General features: G+C 50.7%; 1 protein-coding gene across 3 annotated transcripts in view; it reads right to left on the minus strand.

The window, feature by feature from the left end:
- The window catches only part of ak9 (adenylate kinase 9), a 544,334-nt gene that overhangs the window by 463,388 nt on the left and 54,190 nt on the right, over positions 1-26,756 (minus strand). For all 3 annotated transcript variants that reach the window (XM_072499993.1, XM_072499992.1, XM_072499994.1), the window contains exon 6: positions 23,668-23,780. In XM_072499993.1, coding sequence (XP_072356094.1) covers positions 23,668-23,780 — 113 coding nt within the window. The remainder of the gene's footprint in view (positions 1-23,667; positions 23,781-26,756) is intronic.

The raw sequence follows: 26,756 nt of genomic DNA on the forward strand, positions 1-26,756 counted from the left end.
CACCCTATGCTCCTCCCCACGCCGCACCAACCCCCTCCAGTTCCTCGATACCCTCAGTGCCATAGCCAGGGGTTCAATCGCCAGTGCGAAGAGCAGGGGGGGACAGGGGACACGCCTGCCTCGTCCCTCAGTGCAACCGAAAGTACTCGGACCTACTCCTGTTTGTGGCCACACTTATCTACGGGACCTCATGCAACAGTCTAAACCACCTGACAAACCCCTCCCCAAGCCCAAACCTCTTCAGCACCTCCCACGGGTACCCCCACTTTACCCTATCGAAGGCTTTCTCAGCGTCCATCGCCACCACTATCTCCGCCTCCCCCTCCCTCGCCGGCATCATGATAACGTTCAAAAGCCTCCGCACATTCGCGTTCAACTGCCTCCCCTTCACAAACCCCGTCTGGTCTTCATGGATGATCTGCTGCACACAATCCTCAATCCTCGTGGCTAAGACCTTCGCCAGCACCTTGGCATCTACATTTCGCAGCGAAATCGGTCTGTAAGACCCACACTGCAGGGGATCCTTGTCCCGCTTCAGGATCAAGGAGATGAGTCAGTGCCCGGGACATCGTCGGGGGCAAAGCCCCCCCCTCCCTTGCCTCATTGAAGGTCCTGACGAGCAACGGGCCCAACAGGTCTATATATTTTTTATAGAATTTGACCGGGAAACCGTCCGGTCCCAGTGCCTTCCCCGCCTGCATGCTTCCTATCCCTTTGGTCAGCTCCTCCAGCCCAATCGGGGCCCCCAATCCCGCCACCAGTCCCTCTTCCACCTTTGGAAACCTCAATTGGTCCAGGAAGCGGTCCATCCCTCCCTCCTCCCGTGGGGGCTCGGATCGGTACAATTCCTCGTAAAAGTCCCTGAAGAACCCATTGATGCCAACCCCACTCCGCACCACACTCCCTCCCCTGTCCTTAACTCCCCCGATCTCCCTAGCTGCGTCCCGCTTCCAAAGCTGATGCACCAGCATCCGGCTTGCCTTTTCCCCGGAATCGTAAATCGCCCACCTGGGCCTTCCTCCACTGCACCTCCGCCTTCCTGGTGGTCACCAGGTCGAATTCAGCCTGGAGGCTGTGCCTCTTCCTCAACAATCCTTCCTCGGGCACCTCCGCATACCACCTGTCTACCCTCACCATCTCCCCCACCAGCCTCTCCCTCTCCCCCCGCTCCTTATGGGCCCTAATGGAGATCAGCTCTCCCCTCACCACCACCTTCAGTGCCACCCATATCATCCCCACTCGGACCTCCCCATTGTCGTTGATCTCCAAGTACCTGTCTATACTTCCTTGGACCCACTCGCGCACCTCCTCGTCCACCAACAGCCCCACCTCCAAGCGCCACAACAGGCGCTGGTCCCTCTCCTCCCGCATCTCCAAGTCCACCCAATGCGGGTCATGGTCCGACATGGCTATTGCCGAATACTCAGTATCCTCTACTCTCGCTATCAGCGCCATACTCAAAATGAAAAAGTCGATTCGGGAATAAGCCTTATGGACATGTGAGAAGAATGAAAATTCCCTAGCCCACGGCCTTGCAAACCTCCAAGGGTCCACCCCTCCCATCTGGTCCATAAACCCCTTCAGCACTCTAGCCGCCGCCGGCTTCCTACCCATCCTAGACCTGGAGCGATCCAGTGCCGGATCCAGCACCGTGTTAAAGTCTCCCCCCATTATCAGGCCCCCCACTTCCAAGTCTGGGATCCGACCCAACATACGCCGCATAAAACCCGCATCGTCCCAATTCGGGGCATACACATTGACCAGTACCACCCTCTCTCCCTGCAGCTTACCACTTACCATTACGTACCTACCGCCATTGTCTGCCACAATGCTCGACGCCTCGAATGACACCTTCTTTCCGACCAAGATCGGCACCCCTCGATTTTTGGCATCCAGCCCCGAATGGAACACCTGACCTACCCACCCTTTCCTCAATCTTACCTGGTCTGCCACCTTCAGGTGTGTCTCCTGGAGCATAACCACATCCGCCTTCAGCCCCTTCAGGTGCGCGAACACGCGGGCCCGCTTGACCGGCCCATTCAGTCCCCTTACATTCCCCCCCCTCGCCAACTAGCCATAACCCCTCCTCAGCCAGCCACGCGCCCGCACCCCATGCCCGGCCCGTTCCCCACGGCGGCAGACCCCCGTCTCGCCCCCCCCCCCCCCCCCACTGGCTCCAGCTCCCCCTTGACCATAGCAGCAGCAACTCAATTCCGCCCCCCCCCCCCCCCACCCCTCCACACCCTCCCCCCGGCTAGGACCCATCCTAGTTGATTTACTCCCCCCATTGCACTTCCGCAAGTCAGCTGACTCCTGCTGACCTCGGCCACTCCCACCTCTCCTTCGACTCCTCCCATTGTGTGACACATCCTCCTCTTCCGTTCCCCATCCACAGGCTCTCCCCCTCCCCCTTCCATCCTAAGCGCGGGAAACAACCCTCGCTTCCCCGCCCCGGCCCCGCTCCCTCCAGTCTTCAGCGCGGGAAAAAGACCACGCTTTCCACCTACCTGGCCCCACCACCTCTGCCGCAGCTCCTTTTATAGGCCCAGTCCCCTCACCCCTGATTCGGGCCTGCCCCTCCCCCGCAGGGCTCCATCTCACCGCCAGCCATCCACCCCTGTTCCCTTTGCTTACCCCCCTCCAAGAGCCCCCCCGACCAACCCAACCAGAACAGTGCCCAACCCGCCCTAACCACCCTTACCGACCAGAAAGAGAAAAACACAAAAGAAAAAAATGAAATCAAGAGCAAAGGACCCCCCCTCCAAAAGTAACATATCAACCGCAATCCCCCAAACGCCCATCCCGACCCTCAATCTGTGTCCAACTTCTCGGCCTGAACAAAGGCCCACACCTCCTCCGGAGACTCAAAATAATGGTGCCGGTGTAATGGTACAGTCGCGCCGGCTGCAACATGCCAAACTTCAGCCCCTTCCTGTGCAGCACTGCCTTCGCTCGATTGTACCCGGCCCTCCTCTTCGCCACCTCCGCACTCCAGTCCTTGTATATCCGAACCTCCGCGTTCTCCCACCTGCTGCTCCTCTCCTTCTTGGCCCACCTGAGAACACACTCCCGATCGACAAACCGATGAAACCGCACCAGCACCGCCCGCGGAGGCTTGTTAGCCTTGGGCTTCCTCGCCAGCACTCTATGGGCCCCTTCCAGCTCCAGGGGCCACTGGAAGGACCCCGCTCCCATCAGCAAGTTCAACATGGTGACCACATAGGCCCCCACGTCCGGCCTCTCCAGCCCCTCCGGGAGGCCCAGAATCCGCAGATTCTTCCACCTCGATCGATTCTCCATCTCCTCAAACCGCTCCTGCCATTTCTTATGGAGCGCCTCGTGCGACTTCACCTTTACCGTCAGGCCTAAGATCTCGTCCTCGTTGTCGGAGATCTTTTGTCGGGCCTCGCGGATCGCTACCCCCTGGGCCGTCTGTGTCTCCAGCAGCTTATCAATAGAAGCCTTCATCGGCTCAAGCAGGTCCGTTTTAATCTCTCTGAAGCAGCGCTGGATACCCTCCTGTTGCTCCTGCGCCCACTGCATCCACGCTGCCTGGTCTCCGCCTGCCGCCATTTTGTTCTTCTTCCCTCGCACCTTCTTCGGGTCCACCACCTTTTTAGTCACCCCGCTCCTGGTAAAAGCCATATACTATCGGGGAATTGTTGTAATATCCTTCCCACACCGGGAAACGTCGAAAAAGTGCCAGCCCTGAAAAGAGCCCAAAAGTCCGTTTTTGCGGGAGCTGCCGAATGTGCGACTTAGCTCCGCATAGCCGCAACCGGAAGTCAACTGAAACATAATCATAGCAGACAACTCATATCAAGAAATGTGTTTGTCACTTTAGGGTTCTGGGAACTAATTATCATTGGGTCCAATGATCTATCTCCTTAACTGGTAATTGACTCGGGATGAGTCAATGGGGCAGCATGAGGATCGGTTGACCTCGCTGGAGGCGGAGATTGAAATGGTGATGAGCAGCCAGAAAAGGCTGAGGGAGAAGCTGGAGGATCTCGAGAACTGTTCCAGGAGGCAAAACCTGGCGATCCCTGAAGACATTGATGGCACAGAGGCCACGCAGTATGTGGCAAGCATGCTGAAAAAGCTGATGAGGGTGAAAGCCTTTGACCAGCCTCTCGAGGTGGATCGAGGTGAGGAGGAGGCTGCAGGTGGGGGAACTGCCGAGGGCGATGGTGGTGAGACTGCATCAGTTCCTTGATAAGGAGAAGATCCTGAAGTGAGTGAAGTAGGCCAAGAAGTGTACCTGAGAGACGAGTGAGCTACAGATATACCAGGGCCTGAGAGCGGAGTTGGCAAAGCGGAGGGCCGAGTATAACCGGATCAAGGCAGCCCTCTACAAGAAGGGGGTGAAGTTCGGGGTTCTGTACCTCACCCACTTGTGGGTTTCACAAAGTTGCAAGAGTTTTATTTTGATTCGCCTGAGGAGGTGGTGGACTTTATGAGGGTCCATGGACTGGTAGAAGTGCGAGGACACTTTGAAGTTGGGCTTTGTGTAAAATGTGGCATTGTGGCCGTAAAGGGTGGATGGATTGGTGTAGGCTGCGATGGTGGGAGTGTTGATGGTGAGCCTATTGTTTTTCCATATATGATTGTTGTTTGGAAGGATGGTGGGGGAGGGGTGGATTGGGGGGATGAGAGATGGTCAGAGGACTCGGGCAGGAGCAACCATGCTAGTTGGTTGGGCTAGTTAACGGGAGTGAAATGGGGGGCTGTCGGGAGGTGGGGTGGGGGTGGGGGAGGAGAATGGGTTGGTTTCTGGTGTGGTTATGGGGAGGGATGAGATGGGTGAAAGGGTTGTTCACATGGATGGTTGGTGTTGCGCAGTTGGGCAAGAAGGGATGGCAGTGGACAGCTTGGGCGGGCCTGGAAAAGTGCGTGACGCAGGCCGAGTGGAGCTGGCTAAAGAAGGGTTATGACTGATCGGCAGGGGAGGAAGGGGTGGAGCGGGCGCCCCACCTGACCAGGCTGGTTACATGGAATGTGCGAGAGTTGAATAGGCCGGTTAAACGGTCGTGTGTTTTCACGCACTTGAGGAGTTTAAAGGCAGATGTTGTGTTCCTGCAGGAGATGCACCTAAAGTTGGAGGCTCAGACGAGGTGAAGGAAGGGACGGGTGGGGCAGGTGTTCCACTTGGGGTTGGATATGAAGACAAGGGGTGTAGTGGTACTGGTCAACAAGAAAGTGGTTTTATAGGTGTGTAATATTGTAGCCGAGCCAGGGGGTAGGTATGTGATGATTAGTGTGAAGCTGGAGGGGATGCCGGTGGTCCTGGTGTCAGACACATGGAGATTTGGGAGACCGAGAGCAAAGGAGTTCTTGTACTTCTCACATGTGCACCAGGTGTACTCCTGGATCGATTTTTTCAGGATGGACAAGGCACTGCTGGCGGGGGTGGCCGATCGTGGTTTCTGGCCACGCACTGCACTGGGTGGATTTGCAGGTGGCACGGAGGAGGCCCAGCGGCCGCAGTGGAGTTTGGATGTGGGGTTATTTGCGGATGAGGGGGTGTGCAAGAGGGTGAGGGCCAATGAGGGATCTGCAAGAGGGTGAGGGCTGCCATTCGAGGAGCGGAATGACACGAGGACGTCTTGCCTCCACATTGTGGGAGGCACTTAAGGTGGTAGTCAGGGATGAATTTATCTTGATCTGGGCGCACAGGGAGAAGGTAGAGCGAGAGGAGAGAGCAGGCGAGCGGCTGAGATTTTGAGGGTGGATTGGAGGTGCTCGGTTGCGCCAGAGATGGGCCTATTAAAAGCGAAGCAGAGGCTCCAGATGGAGTTTGGGTTGGTGTCCACGGAGAAGGCGGTAGGATAATTGCGGATGGCCAGAGGGGTGGTGTACGTATACTGAGGAAAGACGAGTAGGAAGTTGCCGCACCAACTGAAGGCAGCGACAAGGGAGACTGATAGGGTGAGGGATGAGAGCAGCAAGGTGCTGTACGGCCCAAGAGGAGTGGCTTGGGTATTTGAGGCCTTCTACAGAATGTTGTATGAGTCAGAGCCTGCGTATGCAGAGGAGGGTATGAGACGGCTCTTGGACACGGTAGCACAGTGGTTAGCACTGTTACTTCACAGTACCAGGGTCCCAGGTTCGATTCCTGGTTTGGGTCACTGTCTGTGTGGAGTCTGCACATTCTCCCCATGTCTGCGTGGGTTTCGTCCGGGTGCTCCGGTTCCCACAAGTCCTGAAAAACGTGCCGTTAGGTAATTTGGACATTCTGAATTCGCCTTCCATGTACCCGAACAGATGCCGAAATATGGTGACTAGGGGCTTTTCATGGTAACTTCATTTCAGTGTTAATGTAAGCGTACTTGTGGTAATAAAGATCATTATTATTAGACGGTTTAACGTTCCCTAGGTGGAGGAAGGGCGGGTGCAGGGACTGGGGGCCCCGATTGGGCTGAGGGAGGTGATGGATGGTGTCGGATTGATGCAGACAGGGAAAGCCCTAGGGCTGGACAGGTTCCCAATAGAGTTTTAGAAGAAGGTTGTTGCTGAGTTGGGGCCTCTGCTAGTGGGGATGTACAACGATGGGAGGGAAATGGGGGAGCTCCCACCCACATTATCGCAGGCATCCATATCGCTGATTTTGAAGAAAGAAATGACCCGGAGAAGTGTGAGTCATATCACCTGATAACGCTGCTTAATGTGGATGCGAAGTTGTTGGCGAAGGTGTTAACATCACGGATAGAGGACCAGGCGTGATAGGGGAGGACCAGACGGGGTTTGTGAAGGGGCGGAAGTGTTGGCAAATGTGCATAGGCTGCTTAATATAATTATGATGCCCTTGGAGGGCAGGAGGTACACTGGGTCTGTACTCGTTGGAGTTTAGAAGGATGAGGGGGGATCTTATTGAAACTTACAGGATACTGCGAGGCCTGGATAGAATGGACGTGGAGAGGATGTTTCCACTTGTAGGAAAAACTAGCAGAGGGCACAATCTCAGACTAAAGGGATGATCCTTTAAAATAGAGATGAGAAGGAATTTCTTCAGCCAGAGGGTGTGAATCTGTGGAACTCTTTGCCGCAGAAGGCTGTGGAGGCCAAATCACTGAGTGTCTTTAAGACAGAGATAGATAGATTCTTGATTAATAAGGGGATCAGGGGTTATGGGGAGAAGGCAGGAGAATGAGGATGTGAAAAATATCAGCCATGATTGAATGGTGGAGCAGACTCGATGGGCCGAGTGGCCTAATTCTGCTCCTATGTCTTATGGTCTTATGAACCCAAGCACCAGGCAGGCAACACAACCTTTGGGATTCTCGATCCTGTTCATAGAGAACAGTATCAATGCTCCTAACTATACTATCCCCAATTCTGACTATATTTATTTTCTTTCCCCCCACCTTAACCACGGTGCTGTGGTCAGTTGATCATCCTCCTTGCAGTTTGCGTTCCTGACCACACAGAGAGCAAGAATCTCAAACCTGTTGGACAGGGACAAGGGCTGAGGCTCATGCAACCCTACCTACTGGGTCCCTCTTCCTGCCTCCCCTTCACATACCTATAGAAACATTGAGAGTCGGTTTTCATGTTCCCAACAAGCTTACTCTCATTCTCCCCTTCTTAATCAATCCCTTTGCTGATTTCTAAACTGCTCCCAATCCTCAGGTCTATTGTTTTTCTTGCCCAACCTGTGTGCCTCTTCCTTGGATCTATCACTATCTCTAATTACCCTTGTTAGCCATGGTTTGGCCACCTTTCCGTTTTACTTTTATGCCAGACAGGAATAGACAATTGTTGCTGTTCACCCATGCTTTATCTGAATGTTTTCCATTGCTTATCCACCATCGTCCCTTTCAGTAACATTCCCCAAGCAATCATAACCAACTCGTGCCTCATATTGTCATAGTTTCCTTTATTGAGGCTCAGAACCCTAGTCTCAGAATCAACTACATCACTATCCACCTTGATGAAAAACTTTTATGGTCACTCATTCCTAAGGGGTCTCACATAATTAGATTGCCAATGACTCCATTCTTATTACACAATACCCAGTCTCGGGTGGCCTGTTCGCTAGTTGGTTCCTCAACATATTGATCCAGGAAATCTTGCTGTATATGCTCCAAGAATTCCTCCTCTTCACTAATTTGATTTGCCCAATCTGTATGCAGAAAAATTACAGATGTTCCTTTATTCCATGCATCTATAATTTTCTGTTTAATGTCATTCCCAACACCATTACTACAGTTTGGGGATCTATATACAACCCCCACTAAGGTTTTTTGCTTTTGCTGTTTGTCAGGTCTACCCATACAAATCCAACATTGTCGGAGCTAATGAGCGAAATTCTCCTTTTAGGGGACTATGTTCTCCCGCCATAGCTGAATTGCACCCGATTTGCGTTCCCGCTTTCCAATCACCTCCCATCACGCTGGAGTGATTTTGAAGTGGTCAGCTGGAAATTGACAGCATTTAACTCTGTTTGATGTGGTCCAGGAGATGTCAATCAAAGCTTGATGTTCATAAACATTGTGGTTAGTGCACTTCAGGGTTACTCAACCATGAAGTGAGATGAATGGAACAATGCTGACAGCTGTGTTGTGTATGGATCAAAGATCTGAGGGGTCTAAACACAGCTGACTGGTTTTCTCGTTTGTGAAATTGACAGGTGATGATTCCTGCGGCTGAGCCAGAGGACCGGAGAATCATGCAGGCCAAGAGAACATAGATATCATAGAATTTACAGTGCAGAAGGAGGCCATTCGGCCCATCAAGTTTGCAACTTAAGCCCACACCTCCACTCTATCCCCGTAACCCAGTAACCCCAGCTAACCTGTTTTGGACACCAAGGGCAATTTATCATGGCCAATCCACCAAACCTGCACATCTTTGGACTGTGGGAGGAAACCGGTGCACCCAGAGGAAACTCACGCCGTCACTGGGAGAACTTGCACACTCCGCACAGACAGTGACCCAAGTTGGCAATTGAACCTAGGACCCTGGACCTGTTGCCCGGCCCACTAATTCAGTGCAAGTGGGTCAACAAAACCCGGAGCGCGAACCTCGATCAAGACGCCAGCAGGGGGCCGGAGCATCGGAAACGGATCGGTGCCCATTTTCTGGATTCTCCACTATATCAAGAACTCCGCTACCGGTGGCGCAAGGCGGAGAATTTCACCAAATGTTTTTCCTCTCTATTGCGTTAATCTTCTCTTTAACCAGTAATGTATTTCCACTGCCTTTTCCTTTTCGTCTGTCCTTCCTAAACATTGATTGCTCCTGAATGTTCAGTTCCCATCCCTGTCTCTGTAATCCCAACTTAATCACGCTGTTTACATCTATTTGCGTATCAATTCATCGACTTCATTGCGAATGCTCAGCACGTTATGCCACAAAGCCGTAAGGCTTGTCTTTTTAGCATTTCCTGTCCCATCCCCATTATTGTTCACTGCGGCCCTGTTCGAATCTGGCTCTTGGTTTCCCTGCCTATCTCTTCTTATTTCCTCTTTCTGTCTATTGTTTTTGTCCTTGATTCCCTCTTCTCTAACTCCTTGCATAGCTCTGCAGTATCTGCCCTACCTTTTCCCATGCCCTGGCTGCAGATCATGTGCCACATGTCTCACAACGTGTATGTCACTCCTGTAACCACATTGCCAATATTTGAGCTGCTACCTACCTGAACAAGATTGAGTGACTTTTTTTCTCATAATCGCTATCTTCTTGTTCTTCCACCAATAGAGTTTTTTTTCCCTTGATTCCTAATTACTTCAGTTTTGCTCAGGCTCCTTGATGCCATTCTGTCAAGAGCAATTACTTTCAACTCACCTCTGGAGTTTCGCTCTTTGGTCCATGTTTGGGCCAAGGCTGTAATGATGTCAGCCACTGAGTGGCCCTGGCAGAACCCAAACTGAGCATCAGCGAGCAAATGATTACTTAAGTAAGTTTGCTTTATAGCACTGTCAATGATTCCTTCCATCACTTTGCAGATGTTCAAGAGTAGATTAATGGGCCGTAGTTGGGAAGGTTGGATTGGTCCTGCTTTTTGTAGACAGTACAAACAAGGGTAATTTTCCACATTTCCAGGTAGATGCCAATGTTATCGTTGTACTGGAACAGCTTGACTAGGGGCCGAGATATTTCTTGAACACAAGCACTATTGCTGGAAAATTATCAGGGCCTAAAACTTTTGCAGTACCCAATGCCTTCATCGTTTTTTTGATATCATGTAGAGTGAATCGAGCTGGTTGACGACTGGCATACATAATTCTGGGGACCTCAGGAGGAGACCAAGATGGATTGTCCATTTGGTAACTGGCTGAAGATAACTGCACATGCTTCAGCTTTGCACTGATTGCAGGACTCCTTCATCATTGAGGATGGGGATATTTGTAGAGCTTCCTTCTTCTCCCCGTTAATTGTTTAATTTCCCATCACCATTTATTTACGACTGGATGTGGCAAGACTGCAGAGCACACTGCGTCCCTTGTTTGGCATGCAAGTAATAATAATAATAATGATCTTTATTATTGTTTCAAGTAGGCTTACATTAACACTGCAATGAAGTTACTGTGAAAATCCCCTAGTCGCCACAGCTTCACCAAGAATGCAAGATGCTGCTCCTCACGTGCCCTCCTGCAACCTTAATCGAAGAAGGGTTGATTCCCCCAGCACGATGGTAATGATAGAGTGGGGGAATGCCGGGCCTTGACGTTACAGATTGTGGTTGTATCTAATTCTGCTGCTGCTGATGGCCCACAGCTCCTCATGGATGCCTCATCTTGAGTTGGTAGATCTGTTCAAACTCTATCAACTTTATCAGAATGATGGTGCCAAACAACATGATGTGAAGATGAGGCTTTGTCCTCACAAGAACTTTGCAGCAGTCACTCTTATCAATATTGTCATTGGCTTCCGGTGGCGGCCATGGGGTGAGAGGTTGCATATTTGTCAGCTCCCACCCATAGTGGTATTTCTGTGGCCTTTACGCCAGTTTGTTGCAGGAATTTTGTAGGAAAAAGATTCAGAAGTAAGAGCAAAAGAGACCCCTAGTTTATGGAGCTGCGGTCCAGAAGTGTCCAGAACGAAGCAAACCAGTTGGTTAAGGCAAGCGAGAAGCAGACAGCACACGCAGAGATGGCAGATGTGCAGGGACTGGCCCGATCAGCTCAGTGGTCGATGGACCAGTTGGTGAGCTTCCTGAATGTGATGTTCACCCAACTGCAGAAGAAAAGTGCGGAGGACCTGACCCGGGCGGTGGACTCGATCAAGGCGGTGGTTGACCGCATGGAGACGAGACTGGAGGCCCAGGGACAGGCGATCCAGAGGCTGGATAAGCAGGTGGGGGAGCAGGATGACAAGTCTACCTCGATGGCAGCAGAGATTGGGCTGATGTGTGATCAGCAGAAGCGACTGATGGAGAAGGTGGAGGACATGCAGAGTCGGTCGCGGAGGCAGAACATTCAGATCGTGGGCTTGTCGGAAGGAATTGAAGGATTGGATGCGGATACATAGGTCAGGAAGATGCTGGAGAAGCTGCTTGGGGAAGGTGCGTTCGACTGGCCTTTGGAGGTGGATCGGGCGCACAGGGTGCTGATGCGCAAACCTCATGGGGGCGAGCCAGCGAGGGCAATGGTGATGTGATTGCATCAGTTCCTGGACAAGGAACGTATCATGAGGTGGGCCAGGCAGACGAGGCAATGCACTTGGGAAGACATTGAGATGCGGGTGTACCAGGACCTGAGGTCAAAGTTAGAGAAGAGGAGGGCGAGCCTTAATAAGGTCAAGGCGTAAAGAAGGGCGTAAAGTTCGGACTACTGTACCCGACCCGCCTATGGGTGACCTATGGGGGCTGGGAGTTGTACTTTGTCTCGGCGGAGGAGGCAGCGGATTTTATGAAGGAGAATGGACTGGCAGAAGAAGGATGATCTTGTCATGGGAATGTCACTTTAAGAAATGTTTGTTGGCTCAAGTGGCTGCAGTGATGTCAGAGTGTGGCTGAAGCCGAGCTCTGGCTCTTCTTTTTAGTTTTGTTTTGAGAGCTGGATAGCTGCAGGCAAAGCAGGATGTGTGTGAATCTCTGCAGGCTGGGGAATGTTCATTTGGTGATTTCAACGTGGTAACTGTTCTCAGTAGTGAATTTAAATCTGATCTCGGCAGCACGGTGGCTCAGTGGTTAGCACTGCTGCCTCACGGCGCCGAGGTCCCAGGTTCGATCCCGGCTCTGGGTCACTGTCCATGTGGAGTTTGCACATTCTCCCTGTGTTTGCGTGGGTTTCGTCCCCACAACCCAAAGATGTGCAGGCTAGGTGGATTGGCCATGCTAAATTGCCCCTTAATTGGCAAAAATGAATTGGGTACTCTAAAATGTTTTTTAAAACTGATCTCTGTGTAAAAAGGGTTATTTTTTTTGTCTTGTGGATGTTGCAAGGAAAGATTAAGAGTTACTTATAGGATTTGTATTCTTTGGGGGATTTATTGGTGTTGATGGGCAGCATGGTAGCATTGTGGATAGCACAATTGCTTCACAGCTCCAGGGTCCCAGGTTCGATTCCGGCTTGGGTCACTGTCTGTGCGGAGTCTGCACATCCTCCCCGTGTGTGCGTGGGTTTCCTCCGGGTGCTCCGGTTTCCTCCTACAGTCCAAAGATGTGCAGGTTAGGTGGATTGGCCATGATAAATTGCCCTTCGTGTCCAAAATTGTCCTTAGTGTTGGGTGGGGTTACTGGGTTATGGGGATAGGGTGGAGGTGTTGACCTTGGGTAGGGTGCTCTTTCCAAGAGCCGGTGCAGACTCGATGGGCTGAATGGCCTCGTTCTGCACTGTAAATTCTATGATAGTTGTTAAGATTTTTACTGTGGGTTTATAAAGTGTTAACTGGTTTCATAAATAAACATTGTTTTAATTTAAAAATACTGAAAATCTCTGTTACATCACATCTATAAGGTAGGCCCATGTGCTCCCCATAACCACAATCTATTCAAAATTGTGGGTCAGGTGAACTCCATGACACACCTTGGGGCTCACTAAACCGTGGCCCATAACAATCTTGAACTTTGATTGAGGAGATCTGTACTATACTGTGACAAACTTTGGGTTTATGTTGCTTGAATTTTTTTCGTTTTTATTTCTCCGCTTTTTTCGGTTCTAGTTGGGGTTCGGTCGGTACACTGTGCTTTGTTGAGGGATGAGGGGTGGGCCTTTGTATTCGCACCTTGGGAGGGATTGTTTGTTTGTTTGTTTTTACTTCTTGCCTTTGTTTAGACTGTTTGCACTAGGAGCGGGGGGGAGGGGAATCAGTAGGGGGTAGGATACTAGGCCCCATGGGCAGGGGTTGCCAGGCTAGTTGAGCGGGCTAGTTCACGGAAGCAGAGTGGGGGGTGAGCTGAAGATCGATGTGAGGGCGGGGAGGGGGAGACGGAGTGGGGGGGTTGGGCGGGAGGGATTGGACTTCTGACGGGGAGGGGACTTTCAAAGTGGAGGAGGAGGAGGGCTGATGACGGTAGTTGCCCGAGGGCGGGCCAGGGGAGGTGCGGAACATGGGCCACAGACTGGCCTAGGAGAGGTTATGGTTGATCGGCAGGGGAGAGAGGCGGGATGCCCCCCAACCAGGCTGGTCATGTGGAACGTTCAGAGACTGAATGGGCTAGTCAAAAGGGCCCGTGCGTTCGCGCACTTGAGGCAACTGAACGCGGACATGGCCATGTTGCAGGAGACACATCTGAAGGTGGGGGACTAAATTAGGTTAAGGAAGGGATGGGTTGGACAGGTGTTCCATTCGGGGTTAGACTTTAAAACAAGGGCGATCATGGTTAATAAGCGGGTGTCATTCGAGGTGGGGAATATAGAAGCGGACCCGGGGGGTGGATATGCTATGGTAGTGGGAAGCTGGAGGGAATGGCCGTGGTATTTTGATAACTATATATGCCCCAAACTGGGGTGACGTTAAGTTTGTTAGACAGGTACTGGGGAAGATCCCAGACCTAGATTCACATCAACTGATTATGGGGGGAGATTTCAATACGGTCCTGGATCCAAGGTTGGACCGGTCGTGTTCTAGGACTGGGAGAGAATCAGCTATGGCAAAGGAGCTTTGGGGGTTCATGGAGCGCATGAGGGTGAGGGGGTCAATCGTGGAGATTTGGGAGGCCGAGGAGTAGGCAGTTTTCATTCTACTCCCACGTGCATATGGTGTATTCCCGGATAGACTTCTTTGTGTTGGACAAAACGCTGCTGGCTGAGGTGGTAGATGCTGAATATTCAGCAATAGTGGTGTCAGACCACGCCCCGCACTGGGTGGACTTGCAAGTCAGCAAGGGTAAAGCCCAGCACCCGCAATGGAGGTTGGATGTGGGCTGTTAGCGGAGGAGGAGGTATGTGGGCGGATGAGGGAGGCCATTCAGGGATATACAGGGATCATTGACACGGGTGAGGTTTCAGCGGGGCTGGTTTGGGAGGCACTGAAGGCGGTGATTAGGGGGAATTCATCTCAATTCGGGCCCATAAAAAGAGAAAGCTGAGCGGGTAGAGTTGAACATGCTGGTAGGTGAAATTTTACAGGTGGACAGGAGGAATGTGGAGACTCCGGATGACGGGCTTCTGAAGGAGCGTCAGAGACTACAGCTGGAATTTGGAATCCTGTCCACAGGTAAGGCAGAGGGACAGCTGAGGAGGGTGAAGGGGGTGGTGTATGAATATGGAGAAAAAGCCACCAGGATGCTCGCGCACCAGCTGAGGAAACAGGAGGCGGCGAGAGAGATAGGGAAAGTGAGGGATATAAGGGGGAAGGTGGTTTTGGATCCGGCGGGGGTAAATGATGTATTTCTGGAGTTTTATAGTAAATTGTATAAAGACCCCTAGCCAGGGAGGAGGGTATGAAGTGATTTCTGAGATGGCTGGAGTTCCGGAGGATAGAGGAGGAGTTGGTAGAGGATTTGGAAGCCCCAATTGGGCTTGGGGAGGTTATAGGATACCCAGTGGAGTTTTGTAAAAAGTTTTCAGGCTGTTGGGGCTGCTCCTGGTAAAGGTTTTTATTGAGTCAAAGGAGCAGGGAGTGCTCCCTGCAATGTTATCGCATACATCGATTTCCTTTATTTTGAGGCGGGATAAGAATCCGGAGAGCTGTGGCTCATATCGGCCAATTTCCCTGTAGATGTGAAATTGCTGGAAAAGATCTTGGCCACATGCATAGAGGATTGTGTTCCGGGGGTAATAGGGGAGGACCAGATGGGATTTGTTAAGGAATGACACCTGACGTCCAACGTTAGGTGGCTTTTAAATGTGATAATGATGCCTGCGGATGGCCGCGAGGTTGAGGTACGGTGGCCATGGATGCAGAAAAGGCTTTTGATCGGGTGGAGTGGAAGTACTTGTGGGAAGTTCTGAGGAGGTTTGGGTTTGGACAGGGATTTGTGGAGGGGTCCGGTTCCTATACCAGGCACCGGTGGCGAATGTAACGACAAAGCGGGTTCGATCAGAGTATTTTAGTCTGTGTCGGGGGACAAGGCAGGGGTGTCCACTCTGCCCACTATCGTTTGCCCTGGCTATAGAGCCTTAGGCAATGGCGCTGAGAGCATTGAACATTTGGCGGGGGATAGTGTGAGGGGCGGTGGAACAGAGGGTCTTTCTCTATACGGATGGTTTGCTCCTTTATATAACAGACCCGTTGGGGGGAATTGCAGGAATTATGGGGATGCTGGAGGAATTTGGTCGCTTCTCGGCTTACAAACTGAATATGGGCAAGTGTAAGGTTTTTGCGTTCCAGGCAAGGGGGCAAGAGAGGAGACTGAGGGAGATGCAGTTCAAAGTGGTTGGAGGGAGTTTTAGGTACCTGGAGCATCAAGTGGCAAGGTACTGGGGTCAGCTTCATAAACTAAATTTGGGCAGGTTGATTGAGCAAATGAAAGGGGAGTTCCGTAGGTGGGACGTGTTCCCACTGTCATTGGCGGGGGGGGGGGGGTACAGACTGTGAAAATCACAGTCCTCCCGTGATTGCTGTTCGTGTTTCAGTGTCTTCCAATCTTCATCCCCAAGGCATATTTTAGGAAGATGAATGCAGCAATCTCGGGTTTTATATGGGCCAGGAAAGCCCCAAGGTCCTTCTTGACGGGGGCGCGGGGAGGGTGGCTTAGCTCTTCCGAACTTTATTAATTACTATTGGGCGGCTAATATATCGATGGTTAGGAAATGGGCAGTGGGGGAGGGGTCGGGGTGGGAGTGAGAGGAGGCAGCATCTTGTAAGGGCACGAGTTTGAAGGCTTTGTTAACGGCACCTCTGCCATTCTGGCCGGCTCGGTATTCCACAAGCCCAGCAGTAGTGGCAGCCCTGAGAGTGTGAGGGCAATGGAGGCAGCACATGAGACTGGAGGGGGCGTCGGTGTGGTCACCGATCTGTGACAATTACCGGTCCACTCCGGGGGGGCTCGACTGGGGCTTCAGGAGGTGGCAGCAGGCAGGGATAGAGAGATTTGGAGATCTCTTCATTGAGGAGGGTTTCCCGAGCCTGGGTGAGCTATAGGAGGAGTTTGAGTTGCTGGGGGGGGGATGGGTTCCGGTACCTGCAAGTACGGGATTTTGTTCGGAGGTAGGTAGGTCCTGAGCTTACCCCGCCTCCCACTAAGGGGACTACAGGATAAGATGTTGTCTAAAACAGGAGTTGGGGAGGGGAGGGTCTTAGAAATACACAAGGAACTGATGGAGTAGGAAGGGGTTCCAATTGGGGAGGTGAAGAAGAAGTGGAAGGAAGAGCTGGGAGGGGAGTTGGAAGTCGGGTTACGGGAGAAGGCCCTGAGGAGAGTCAATGCACCCTCGTCGTGTGCCAGGCTTAGCCTGATCAAATAAAAGTGGTCCACAGGACTCACATAACTGTGACCCGGATGAGTAGACTTTTTGAGGAGGTGGAGGACAGGTGTGAGCGGTGTGGGGGAAGTCCTGCGAATCATGTACATATGTTTTGGGCATGTCCGAGGCTGAGGGATTTTGGCAGGGATTCTCAGAAGTCATGTCAGAGGTCCTGGAAAGGAGGGTGACTCCAAGTCCAGAGGTGGCAATATTTGGAGTGTCGGGAGATCTGGGAGCCCAGGGGGGGGGGGAGAAAGGCCGACATTTTGGCCTTTGCCTCCCTGGTGGCCCGGATGCGGATTTTGCTGGGATGGAGGGACTCAGAGCCTCCAAAGTCAGGGGTTTGTGTCAGTGACATGGCAGGGCTTCTTCAGCTAGAGAAAATTGAGTTTGCCTTAAGGGGTTCACCACAGGGGTTCGCTCGGAGGTGGCAGCCGTTCACTGACTTCTGCAAGGAAAATTGACCGTTAGCAGTGGGTGGGTGGGGGGGAGGGGGGGGGCGGGGGAGTGGAGGCCTGGAAGTGACACCTAAGGGCAGGGAATCTAATGTATGGGTAGTTAAGGTTTAGGTCTGGGGGAGTCAGGTGTGTTATTGTGTGGGTTTTGCGTGTGTTGGATCTCTCTGTTAAGAATGTTAAAAATATTTAAACTATAAATGCCTCAATAAAATATTTTCTAAAAAAAAAATCAATAGTCATGGGTGAATAGATGCATATTCATTAGGTAGATTGGTGAGCACAAAGTCAAGTAGGTTTTTCTCTCTTGTTGGTTCACCCACCACCAGCTGTAAAGCTCAGTGGGCTAAACAGCTGGCTTGTAATGGAGAACAATGCCAGCAGCGCGGGTTCAATTCAAGAACCAGCCTCCCTGAACAGGCGCCGGAATGTGGCGACTCGGGGCTTTTCACAGTAACTTCATTGAAGCCGACTTGTCACAATAAGTGATTATTATTATTAAACCCAGTCGAGCTGCTAAGACTTTTAGGACTCAGCCAGTTTGGTCAGTAAAGGTGCTATCGAACCACTCTGGGTGCTGGACATTGAAGTCTTCCATCCATTTGTCAGATAAGAGTTCTGATTGAAAGAAAATCTTGGTAGTTCAGTGATGGGGCGTGGTGTACTGAATCAACATCTGAGATCATGAGCTGTCAGTCATTTTCATATTTTATTAGAACAATCCAATGGTATCAGGCCCAGTCACACTGACTGCTTAATCAAAACACTTATGCCAAGAGGACAAGCAAAAGATATGCATGGAAGAGGCTGCAGTGGTAAGGAGTGATGAGGCCATCAAGGGATTTTTTGTAAGGGCCACGAAGAATCCAGCACGAGTTTTAAGGATACAAAGTAAGAACATTTATTTACTATAACATATATACATAACAGTAGCAGTAACTTCCCTTGCTACATACTCCTTCCTGCTGGTTCCTGAATTGGCCCGCTTTATTTATACTAGGAGTTTACTAGTGGTTTCTCCGCCACCCTCATTGGGGAAGCTCATACTCCCACAGGATTGTGGGATAGTCATTAGTCCCCAGCCAATGGTAAGTAGGCAGGTTATAACATCCCTCCCCCCCAAAGTCCAAGGAATCCGCCGAAGACCCTGGCGAAGGAGGGCGTCGGACTCATTTGGCCGCAGGCTGGACACCATTTGCACGCGGCGCTGGATGAGGCGGCATGTATCGAGACGGAGATCGACGCTTCCGTGATGAACGGCGCAGCGGTGGTACATCCACGGCCCGTGGACCCGAGGATTCCCCCTCTGATGCATCCTGTGTCTCCATCTCGGAATCAGAGTCTGCTGCCTCCGTCATGTCAGCGTCTCTATCTCCATTCGGTCCCGTAACGACCTGCGCAGGCTTCGAGTGAGGCACCAGTGGAAGATTGGGAGGACTACCTTCCCTTGTCTCTGCTCTCTGCAGCTGTTGAAATGAGCTGCGGGGGAGGGGAATCTTTTGAGGGGATGGTCTTCTGGGCCGAACGTGGTCTACATGTTTTCGCTGGAGACGACCCTGGGCTTGCACTTGGTAAGATATAGGGCCCGTTTGGCGAAAGATTACACCAGGAACTCATTGGGCACCACCAGCAAAATTCCAAACGAACACTGGGTCACCGGGCGCAAACTGCCGAATCGGCCGATGCCGAGAAAATTCCTGACCCTGCCGTTCTTGTGTGCGGCGTACCTTTGCGCCAATGTCCGGGAAAACCATATTAAGGCGTGTGCGAAGTCTCCGGCCCATTAGGAGTTCTGAGGGAGCTACCCCAGTCACTGCATGGGGGGTGGTCCTGTACGTAAACAAAAAGCGAGCGAGTCTCGTGTCCATTGATCCGGAAGACTGCTTCTTTAGGCCTCTTTTGAATGTCTGCACTGCGCGCTCTGCCAACCCATTTGAAGCCGGGTGGTAAGGGGCAGTGCGGATATGGCGGATGCCGTTCATCTTCGTGAACCTCGCAAACTCCTCACTCGTGAATGGAGTGCCGTTATCCGTGACCAGCACCTCGGGGAGGCCATGCGTACTAAACGATAACCGCATCTTTTCAATTGTTGCGCAGGACGTTGTCCCCTGCATCTTATGCACCTCTAGCCATTTGGACTGGGCATCAATTAGTAGAAGGAACATGGATCCTTGAAAAGGGCCTGCGAAATCTGCATGCAAGCGTGCCCAAGGCCGCCCTGGCCATTCCCAGTGATGTAGGCGCGCGGCCGGCGGAAGCTTCTGATGCTCCTGGCAAATGGAGCAGTTTTAGGCCACCTTCTCAATGTCGGTGTCGAGGCCTGGCCACCAGACATAACTCCGGGCCAACATTTTCATTTTGATCACGCCTGGATGCCCATTGTGCAAGTCTGTTAGTATCAGCTCCTGGCCTTTTTCCGGGACAATCACACGCGTCCCCCACAAGAGGATGCCGTCTTCCACGCTGAATCCTGACAGCTTGGAGGAAAATGCCCGCAACTCGCCTGGGAGCTGTCTATGCTGCCCACCGTACAGGACTATGTGCCGAACCTTTGACAGGACTGGCTCCGTCTGGGTCCACTCACGGATCTGTGATGCCGTGACAGGCAAGGTGTCCATAAAGTTTAGGGTTGCAACCACCTCACCGGTCGTGGGGGTCGACATGGGGCCGGTCGATAAAGGCAATCGGCTCAGTGTGTCGGCATTTGCTATCTGCGTACCTGGTTTGTGCTCCAGAGAATACTCGTATGCAGCAAGCAACAAAGCCCAGCGCTGGATTCATGCAGAAGCAATGGGCGGTATTGGCTTATCCTCTCTGAAAAGTCCCAGCAGGGGCTTATGATCAGTCACGATAGTGAAATGGCGGCCGTACACGTACTGGTGGAAGCGTTTCACCGCAAAAACCACTGCCAGGCCCTCCTTCTCGATCTGCGCGTACTTTTTCTCCTCTGCAGTCAATGTGCGGGAGGCGAAAGCTATCGGTCGCTCGGCCACGTTCTCCATCTTGTGGGACAGGACGGCCCCAATACCATACGGGGATGCATCACATGTGACGAGCAAAAGCTTTCCAGGATCATAGTGGGTTAGTAACCCAGACAACGACAATTGTTGCTTTACCCGCCGGAAAGCGGTTTCTTGCGGCTGACCCCAAACCCAGGTGTGATTTTTCTTTAGCAGAAGGTGCAAAGGGGCCAGCGTAGTTGCCAGATTGGGGAGGAGCTTCCCGTAATAGTTTACGAGACCGAGAAAAGAACAAAGATGCGAAGTGTCAGTCGCGGCGGGGGCATGTTGAATTGCACGCACCTTCTCTGCGACGGGGTGCAGACCTTCGCGGTCCACCCGATAACCTAGGTAGACTACTTCCTTTGCCTGAAACACGCATTTGTGCGACGTAAACGGACTCCAGCCTCCGAAAGGCGTCTAAGGACAGCCTCCAGATTTTCCAAATGTTACTGCTCCGACGTCCCTGTAATCAAAACGTCATCTAGGTAGACAGCCACACGTGGTAAACCTCTCAAAACGCTCTCCATAACACGTTGAAAAGTTGCACAGGCAGAAGATACTCCAAAGGGCAACCGTGTATATTCATACAGGCCCCGGTGTGTATTAATCGTTACATATGGTCGGGAGGCAGGGTCCAGCTCCAACTGCAGGTAGGCGTGACTCATATCTAATTTTGTGAACGAGAGTCCACCTGCAAGTTTCGCGTAGAGATCCTCTATGCGAGGCATTGGATATCGGTCGAGTCGGGAAACCATATTCACTGTAAGTTTATAGTCGCCACACAAGCGAACTGTGGCATCTGGCTTCATTACAGGTACAATTGGTGCTGCCCAGTCAGCAAAACGGACGGGCCTGATAATACCCAAACTCTCCAAACGAGTGAGCTCCCCTTCTACCTTCTCGAGCAAGGCGTAAGGCACTGGGCGCGCCCGGAAATAGTGCGGCATGGCTTCTGGTTCAACTTGGATACGGGCTACGGCCCCTTTTATTTTCCCCAAACCAGGCTGGAATACATCTGGGTTTCGTCCTAGCACCTCAGTCAACCCTTCAGAAACTGTTTGGAGGATGTGCTGCCATTGCAACCGCAAATGGCGCAACCAGTCCCGACCCAACAGGCTGGGCCCATGGCCGCGCACCACGATAAGTGGGAAACGCCCCTCCTGGCGTCCATAGACAACAGGGGTCAGTGTAGTTCCTGCAATGTCCAGTGGTTTCCCCGTGTAGGTGGCCAACCTGGCCTGTGAGTTGGTTAATGTAAGGGTCTGTATACCCTGCTTGATGCGGTCGAATGTCCTCTGGGCGATCACGGAGACCGCTGCGCCAGTAACCAACTCCATCTCAAGCGGGTGGCCATTGACCCGTACTGTCACCTTAATGGGGGCCACACGGGGAGCTGCCACACAATGCAGCTGCAGGCAATCATCCTCCGTCTCCACGTCCTCAGGAGTAGTCACCGCAGGTTCATCCACATGGAAGGTACGACCTCTGGGCTGGTCCCAGTTACGGCCCCTGGGCTGGTCCCAGTTTCGGTCGGGACGACGGCGCCTCTGGCGCCCCCAGGACCGCCGTCCGCGACGGGGTCGGTGCATACAAGTCTGACACGGACATGGCTTCTCATCCATTGGCTCTGGAGAAGGCTCCCTTCGGGGAGGAATGTCCGACGGCCACTGGCGTCGGTCCGGACGTTGCCTCGCCCAAGGTACCGCAGGAGTGCGGGGGGACGTTTTCGGACGGAAGGGGACGGACTGGCGCCCCAAGGCATGCACTTCCATTCCCTGTAGCTCCTGTACTCCTCGCTCTGCGCTCTCTCGGGACAATACTATTTGAATGGCCTGTTGAAAAGTCAATGTTGGCTCCGCTAACAACTTTCTCTGGGTGGCCGCATTGTTAATACCGCAAACCAAACGGTCGCGTAACATTTCTGACAAGGTCTCACCATAATCACAGTGCTCCGCAATCCTGCGTAGCCTGGATAGAAAATCGGCAAGGGATTCTCCAGGGGTCCTCTCAGCGGTATTAAACCGGTATTGCTGGACTATCGTGGACTGGGTTGGGTTAAAATGTTGCCCCACTATATTCACAAGTTCATCAAACGTTTTGATGTCCGGCGCAGCTGGGTACGTAAGGCTCCTAATCACCCCAAACGTATGCGGGCCGCAGGCGGTGAGCAATATGACCACCTGCCGCTCATTTTCGGTGATATTGTTTGCCCGGAAATAGTAACGCATCCGTTATGTGTACTGGTTCCAGCTTTCCAGCGCAGCATCAAAGACATCCAAACGTCCGTACAGAGGCATGGTATAGTAGAAAACAACTTTCAACCTGTATCCAACAAAAATCCAGGGAGGTGGCTTCAGCAGTGTAGACAGCTATTCACTTTAACCTTCGTCGCCAGTTTTGTAAGGGCCACGAAGAATCCAGCACGAGTTTTAAGGATACAAAGTAATAACATTTATTTACTATAACATATATACATAACAGTAGCAGTAACTTCCCTTGCTACATACTCCTTCCTGCTGGATCCTGAACTGGCCAGCTTTATTTATACTAGGAGTTTACTAGTGGTTTCTCCGCCCCCCTCATTGGGGAAGCTCATACTCCCACAGGATTGTGGGATAGTCATTAGTCCCCAGCCAATGGTAAGTAGGCAGGTTATAACAGGATTTGAAAACACGGTTGAAAATTTTAAAACGGCAGCATCCAGGGGCAGGTGAAAGTAGAACTAGGGGGCATAGCCTCAAAATAAGAGGAAGTAGATTTCGGACTGAGTTTAGGAGGAACTTCTTCACCCAAAGGGTTGTGAATCTATTGAATTCCCTGCCCAGTGAAGCAGTTGAGGCTCCTTCATTAAATGTTTTCAAGATAAAAATATATAGTTTTTTGAATAATAAAGGAATAAACGGTTATGGTGCTCGGGCGGGAAAGTGGAGCGGAATCCACAAAAGATCAGCCATGATCTCATTGAATGACGGAGCAGGCTCGAAGGGCCAGATGGCCTACTCCTGCTCCTAGTTCTTATGTTCTTATGAACTAATGTAGATCAGCAACCACAACAATAATGGGTGAATTAGATGGTGCGAATCATAGATTATCATAGAATTTACAGTGCAGAAGGAGGCCATTCGGCCCATATCAAGATAACAGCAGCAAATGAGCCTACATTTAAGGATGGAAAATGGGAGGCGAGTAATGGTAGAGAGTCCAAGAGCACTGGAATGGTTAAGACGTAAGAGAATAAATGCATGGATGAGTCTATAATTATGCAAATTGTTGTCCATCATACTGAACATGCTTTCAGGGAATTTCAGCACAAGACTTTGTCATTTGTCAACAAAACACAATAATAAAATTGCCTTTTTATTTCAAGTTTATTTCATATGATAGGTTAAATTAATAATAAAGGAGTTATTTTACCTTAATATTAATGATGAAGTCAGGCTTTAGAGGCAGACTTTTGAGGAGTTGTATTTGCTCTGGAATATTCAAGTAGTTCTCAGACAGAGTTGGAAAGTCACATAAAACATACCCTAAAAAGAGGAGCGTTATTAATTAGCATTTAAGAACATAATACCTACAAAATAGGAAGAGTAGGCCTTGCAGCCCCTCGGACCTGCCTGCCATTCATACTCATATAGAAAATAGATGCAGGAGGAGGCCATTCGGCACTTCGAGCCTGCTCCACCATTCATTATGATCATGGCTGATCATCAAATTCACTACCCTAATCCAGCCTTCCCTCCGCCCCCACATATCCCTTTAGCCCCAAGAGCTATATCTAATTCCTTCTTGAAATTACACATCGTTTGGCCTCAACTACTTTCTGTGGTAGTGAATTCCACAGATTCACCACTCTCTAGGTGTAGAGATTTCTCCTCGTCTCAGTCCTAAAAGGTTTGCCCCTTACCCTCAAACTGTGGCCCCTCGTTCTGGACTCCCCCACCATCAGGAACATTCTTTCTGATTCTGCTCTGTCTAATCCTGTTAGAATTTTGTATGTTTCTATGATCCCCTCTCACTTTTCTAAACTCACATGAATATAATCTTAACTGACTTAGTCTCTCCTCACATGAGAGTCTCGCCATCCCAGGAATCAGCCTGGTAAACATTCGCTGCACTCTCTCCATAAAACATTCTTCCTCAGATAAGGACACCAAAACTGCACACAATGCCAGGTGTGGCCTCACCAATGGCCCTATACAATTGCAGTAAAACATCCCTATTCCTATACTCAAATCCTCTCCCAATAAAGGCCAACAAGGCTGATCTTCTGCCTTAACTCCATTTTACCATCTGCTCCCCATGTGCCGTCATTCCCTGAAAAATAAATTCTGTCTATCTTAACCTAGAATAAACAGAATGATACAGCATCCACAATCTTCTAGGGTAGACAATTCCAAGGATTCCGAGCCTCTTGAGTGAAGAAATATCTCCTAATCTCAGTTCTAAATGATCGATTCCTCATTATGAGACACTATCCTATGTTGTAGATTCCCCAATCTGGAGAAAGAACTGTCTATCTTGTCAAGCCCCTTCAGAATCTTGTCCATCTCAATGAGCTCATCTCTTATTTTTCTTAACTCTGGAGAGCATAGTTCTAAATTACTCAGCCTCTTGTCATAGGACAACACTCTCATTCCAGGAACGCATCATGTGAATTTTCGCTTCACCGCCTTCCTTCCTTAGTATATCCTTCCTTAGATATGGAGACCAGAACTGCACACAGAATTCCAGGTGTGGTCTCAACAAAGGCCTGTGCAATTATAGTATTTTCTTGCATATTAATCCCCTGACAATCAAGTCCCAACATTTCCACATGCATGCAAACTTCCTATGTTCATTGTAAGAGTACATCCAAACTCTAAGCCTGAACATTTAGAGACTTCAAACCTTTAAAAAATATATTATGTTCTTGTATTCTTCCGACCACATCTGCCTATATTTCTTTGCAGCCTCTTTGTGTCTTTAATAAGGACACGGGGAGTCCACACCGATTAAGAATAAAGAACTTGAATTTATTTACAGTTACATTATATACAACTCTCAGTGGATCCCTCCCGGGTCTCTCCATGGTCGCTGCGTTACTGGCCAACCTTTTATACATTGCTGAATGGAGTTCCCCCGCCCCTCAGCGGGGGAGTTCGTACTCCGGGAGAATTACGGGGAAGATAATCATTCTAACCCATAAGTCCCATAAGTCACAATTTTAATTTTCATCTAGCTTTGTGTCATCAACAAGCTTAGATACTTTACTCTCAGTGTTACGACTCCCTGAGCCAGTGCGCGGTCAATTCCAGCCCCACTGAACCTGGAGTCACAACACGGTTGAAATTAACTTTTATTATTAAAATACCCGAGGTTCTCGGCTACCCAATAACTACAATCAGCAGGTTTGTAAATGTAAACAAAATTAACTTTTTATTATTAACAATAACGACAATCAAATAGGAAACAATTACAACTGATTAACTACGATCTAATCTCTAACCCGACCCTCTACAAACACACAAACAACCACAGAGGGGAAAGAGGTGTGTAAAATAATGATAAAATGATAAAATAAAGATTCTTTTTTTCAGATGGACATCTTCCTGTTAGTTACTTCCTTCAATCTTGGCATTCAGATGGATGTTTAGGGCAGCACAGTAGCACAAGTGGCTAGCACTGTGGCTTCACAGCACCAGGGTCCCAGATTCGATTCCCCGCTGGGTCATTGTCTGCGCAGAGTCTGTACATTCTCCCCGTGTCTGCGAGGGTTTCCTCCGGGTGCTCCGGTTTCCTCCCACAGTCCAAAGACGTGCAGGTTAGGTGGATTGGCTATGATAAATTGCCCTTAATGTCCAAAAAGATTAGGAGGGGTTATTGGGTTACGGGGATAGGGTGGAAGTGAGGGCTTAAGTGGGTCAGTGCAGACTCAATGGGCCGAATGGCCTCCTTCTGCACTGTATGTTCTCTGTTATTTTTTTCTTTCAGCTTGCAATGGTTTTCACTGAAGACTCACAGAAATAGCAGGCAACCTGCATTGGAGATAGACAGCTTCTTCTTTCAGGGTGCAGATGTGTGTGCAGTAAGCAGTAAGCAGCAGAGAGAGAGAGAAAGAGTCAGTTGCCTGGCAGAATACTGTTCCTGGCCAAACCTCTCCAATTTCTTGGTGCTATAAAGTCTGGGTTCCTAATAATAACCTTTATTAGTGTCACAAGTAGGCTTAGATTAACACTGTAATACATTTACTGTGAAAAGCCCCTCGTCGCCACATTCCGGCGTCTGTTCGGGTATACTGAGGGAGAATTCAGAATGTCCAAATTACCTAACTGCACGTCTTTCGGGACTTGTGGGAGGAAACCGGAGCACCCGGAGGAAACCCACGCGGACACAGGGAGAACGTGCAGATTCCGCACAGACAGTGACCCAATCCGAGAATCGAACCTGGGACCATGGAGCTGTGAAGCAACAGTGCTACCCACTGTGCTACTGTACTGGCCCTCTGCCCAAAAATACACAACTTC

The sequence above is a fragment of the Scyliorhinus torazame genome, chromosome 4 (assembly GCF_047496885.1).
Source record: "Scyliorhinus torazame isolate Kashiwa2021f chromosome 4, sScyTor2.1, whole genome shotgun sequence".
Classification (NCBI taxonomy): domain Eukaryota; kingdom Metazoa; phylum Chordata; class Chondrichthyes; order Carcharhiniformes; family Scyliorhinidae; genus Scyliorhinus; species Scyliorhinus torazame.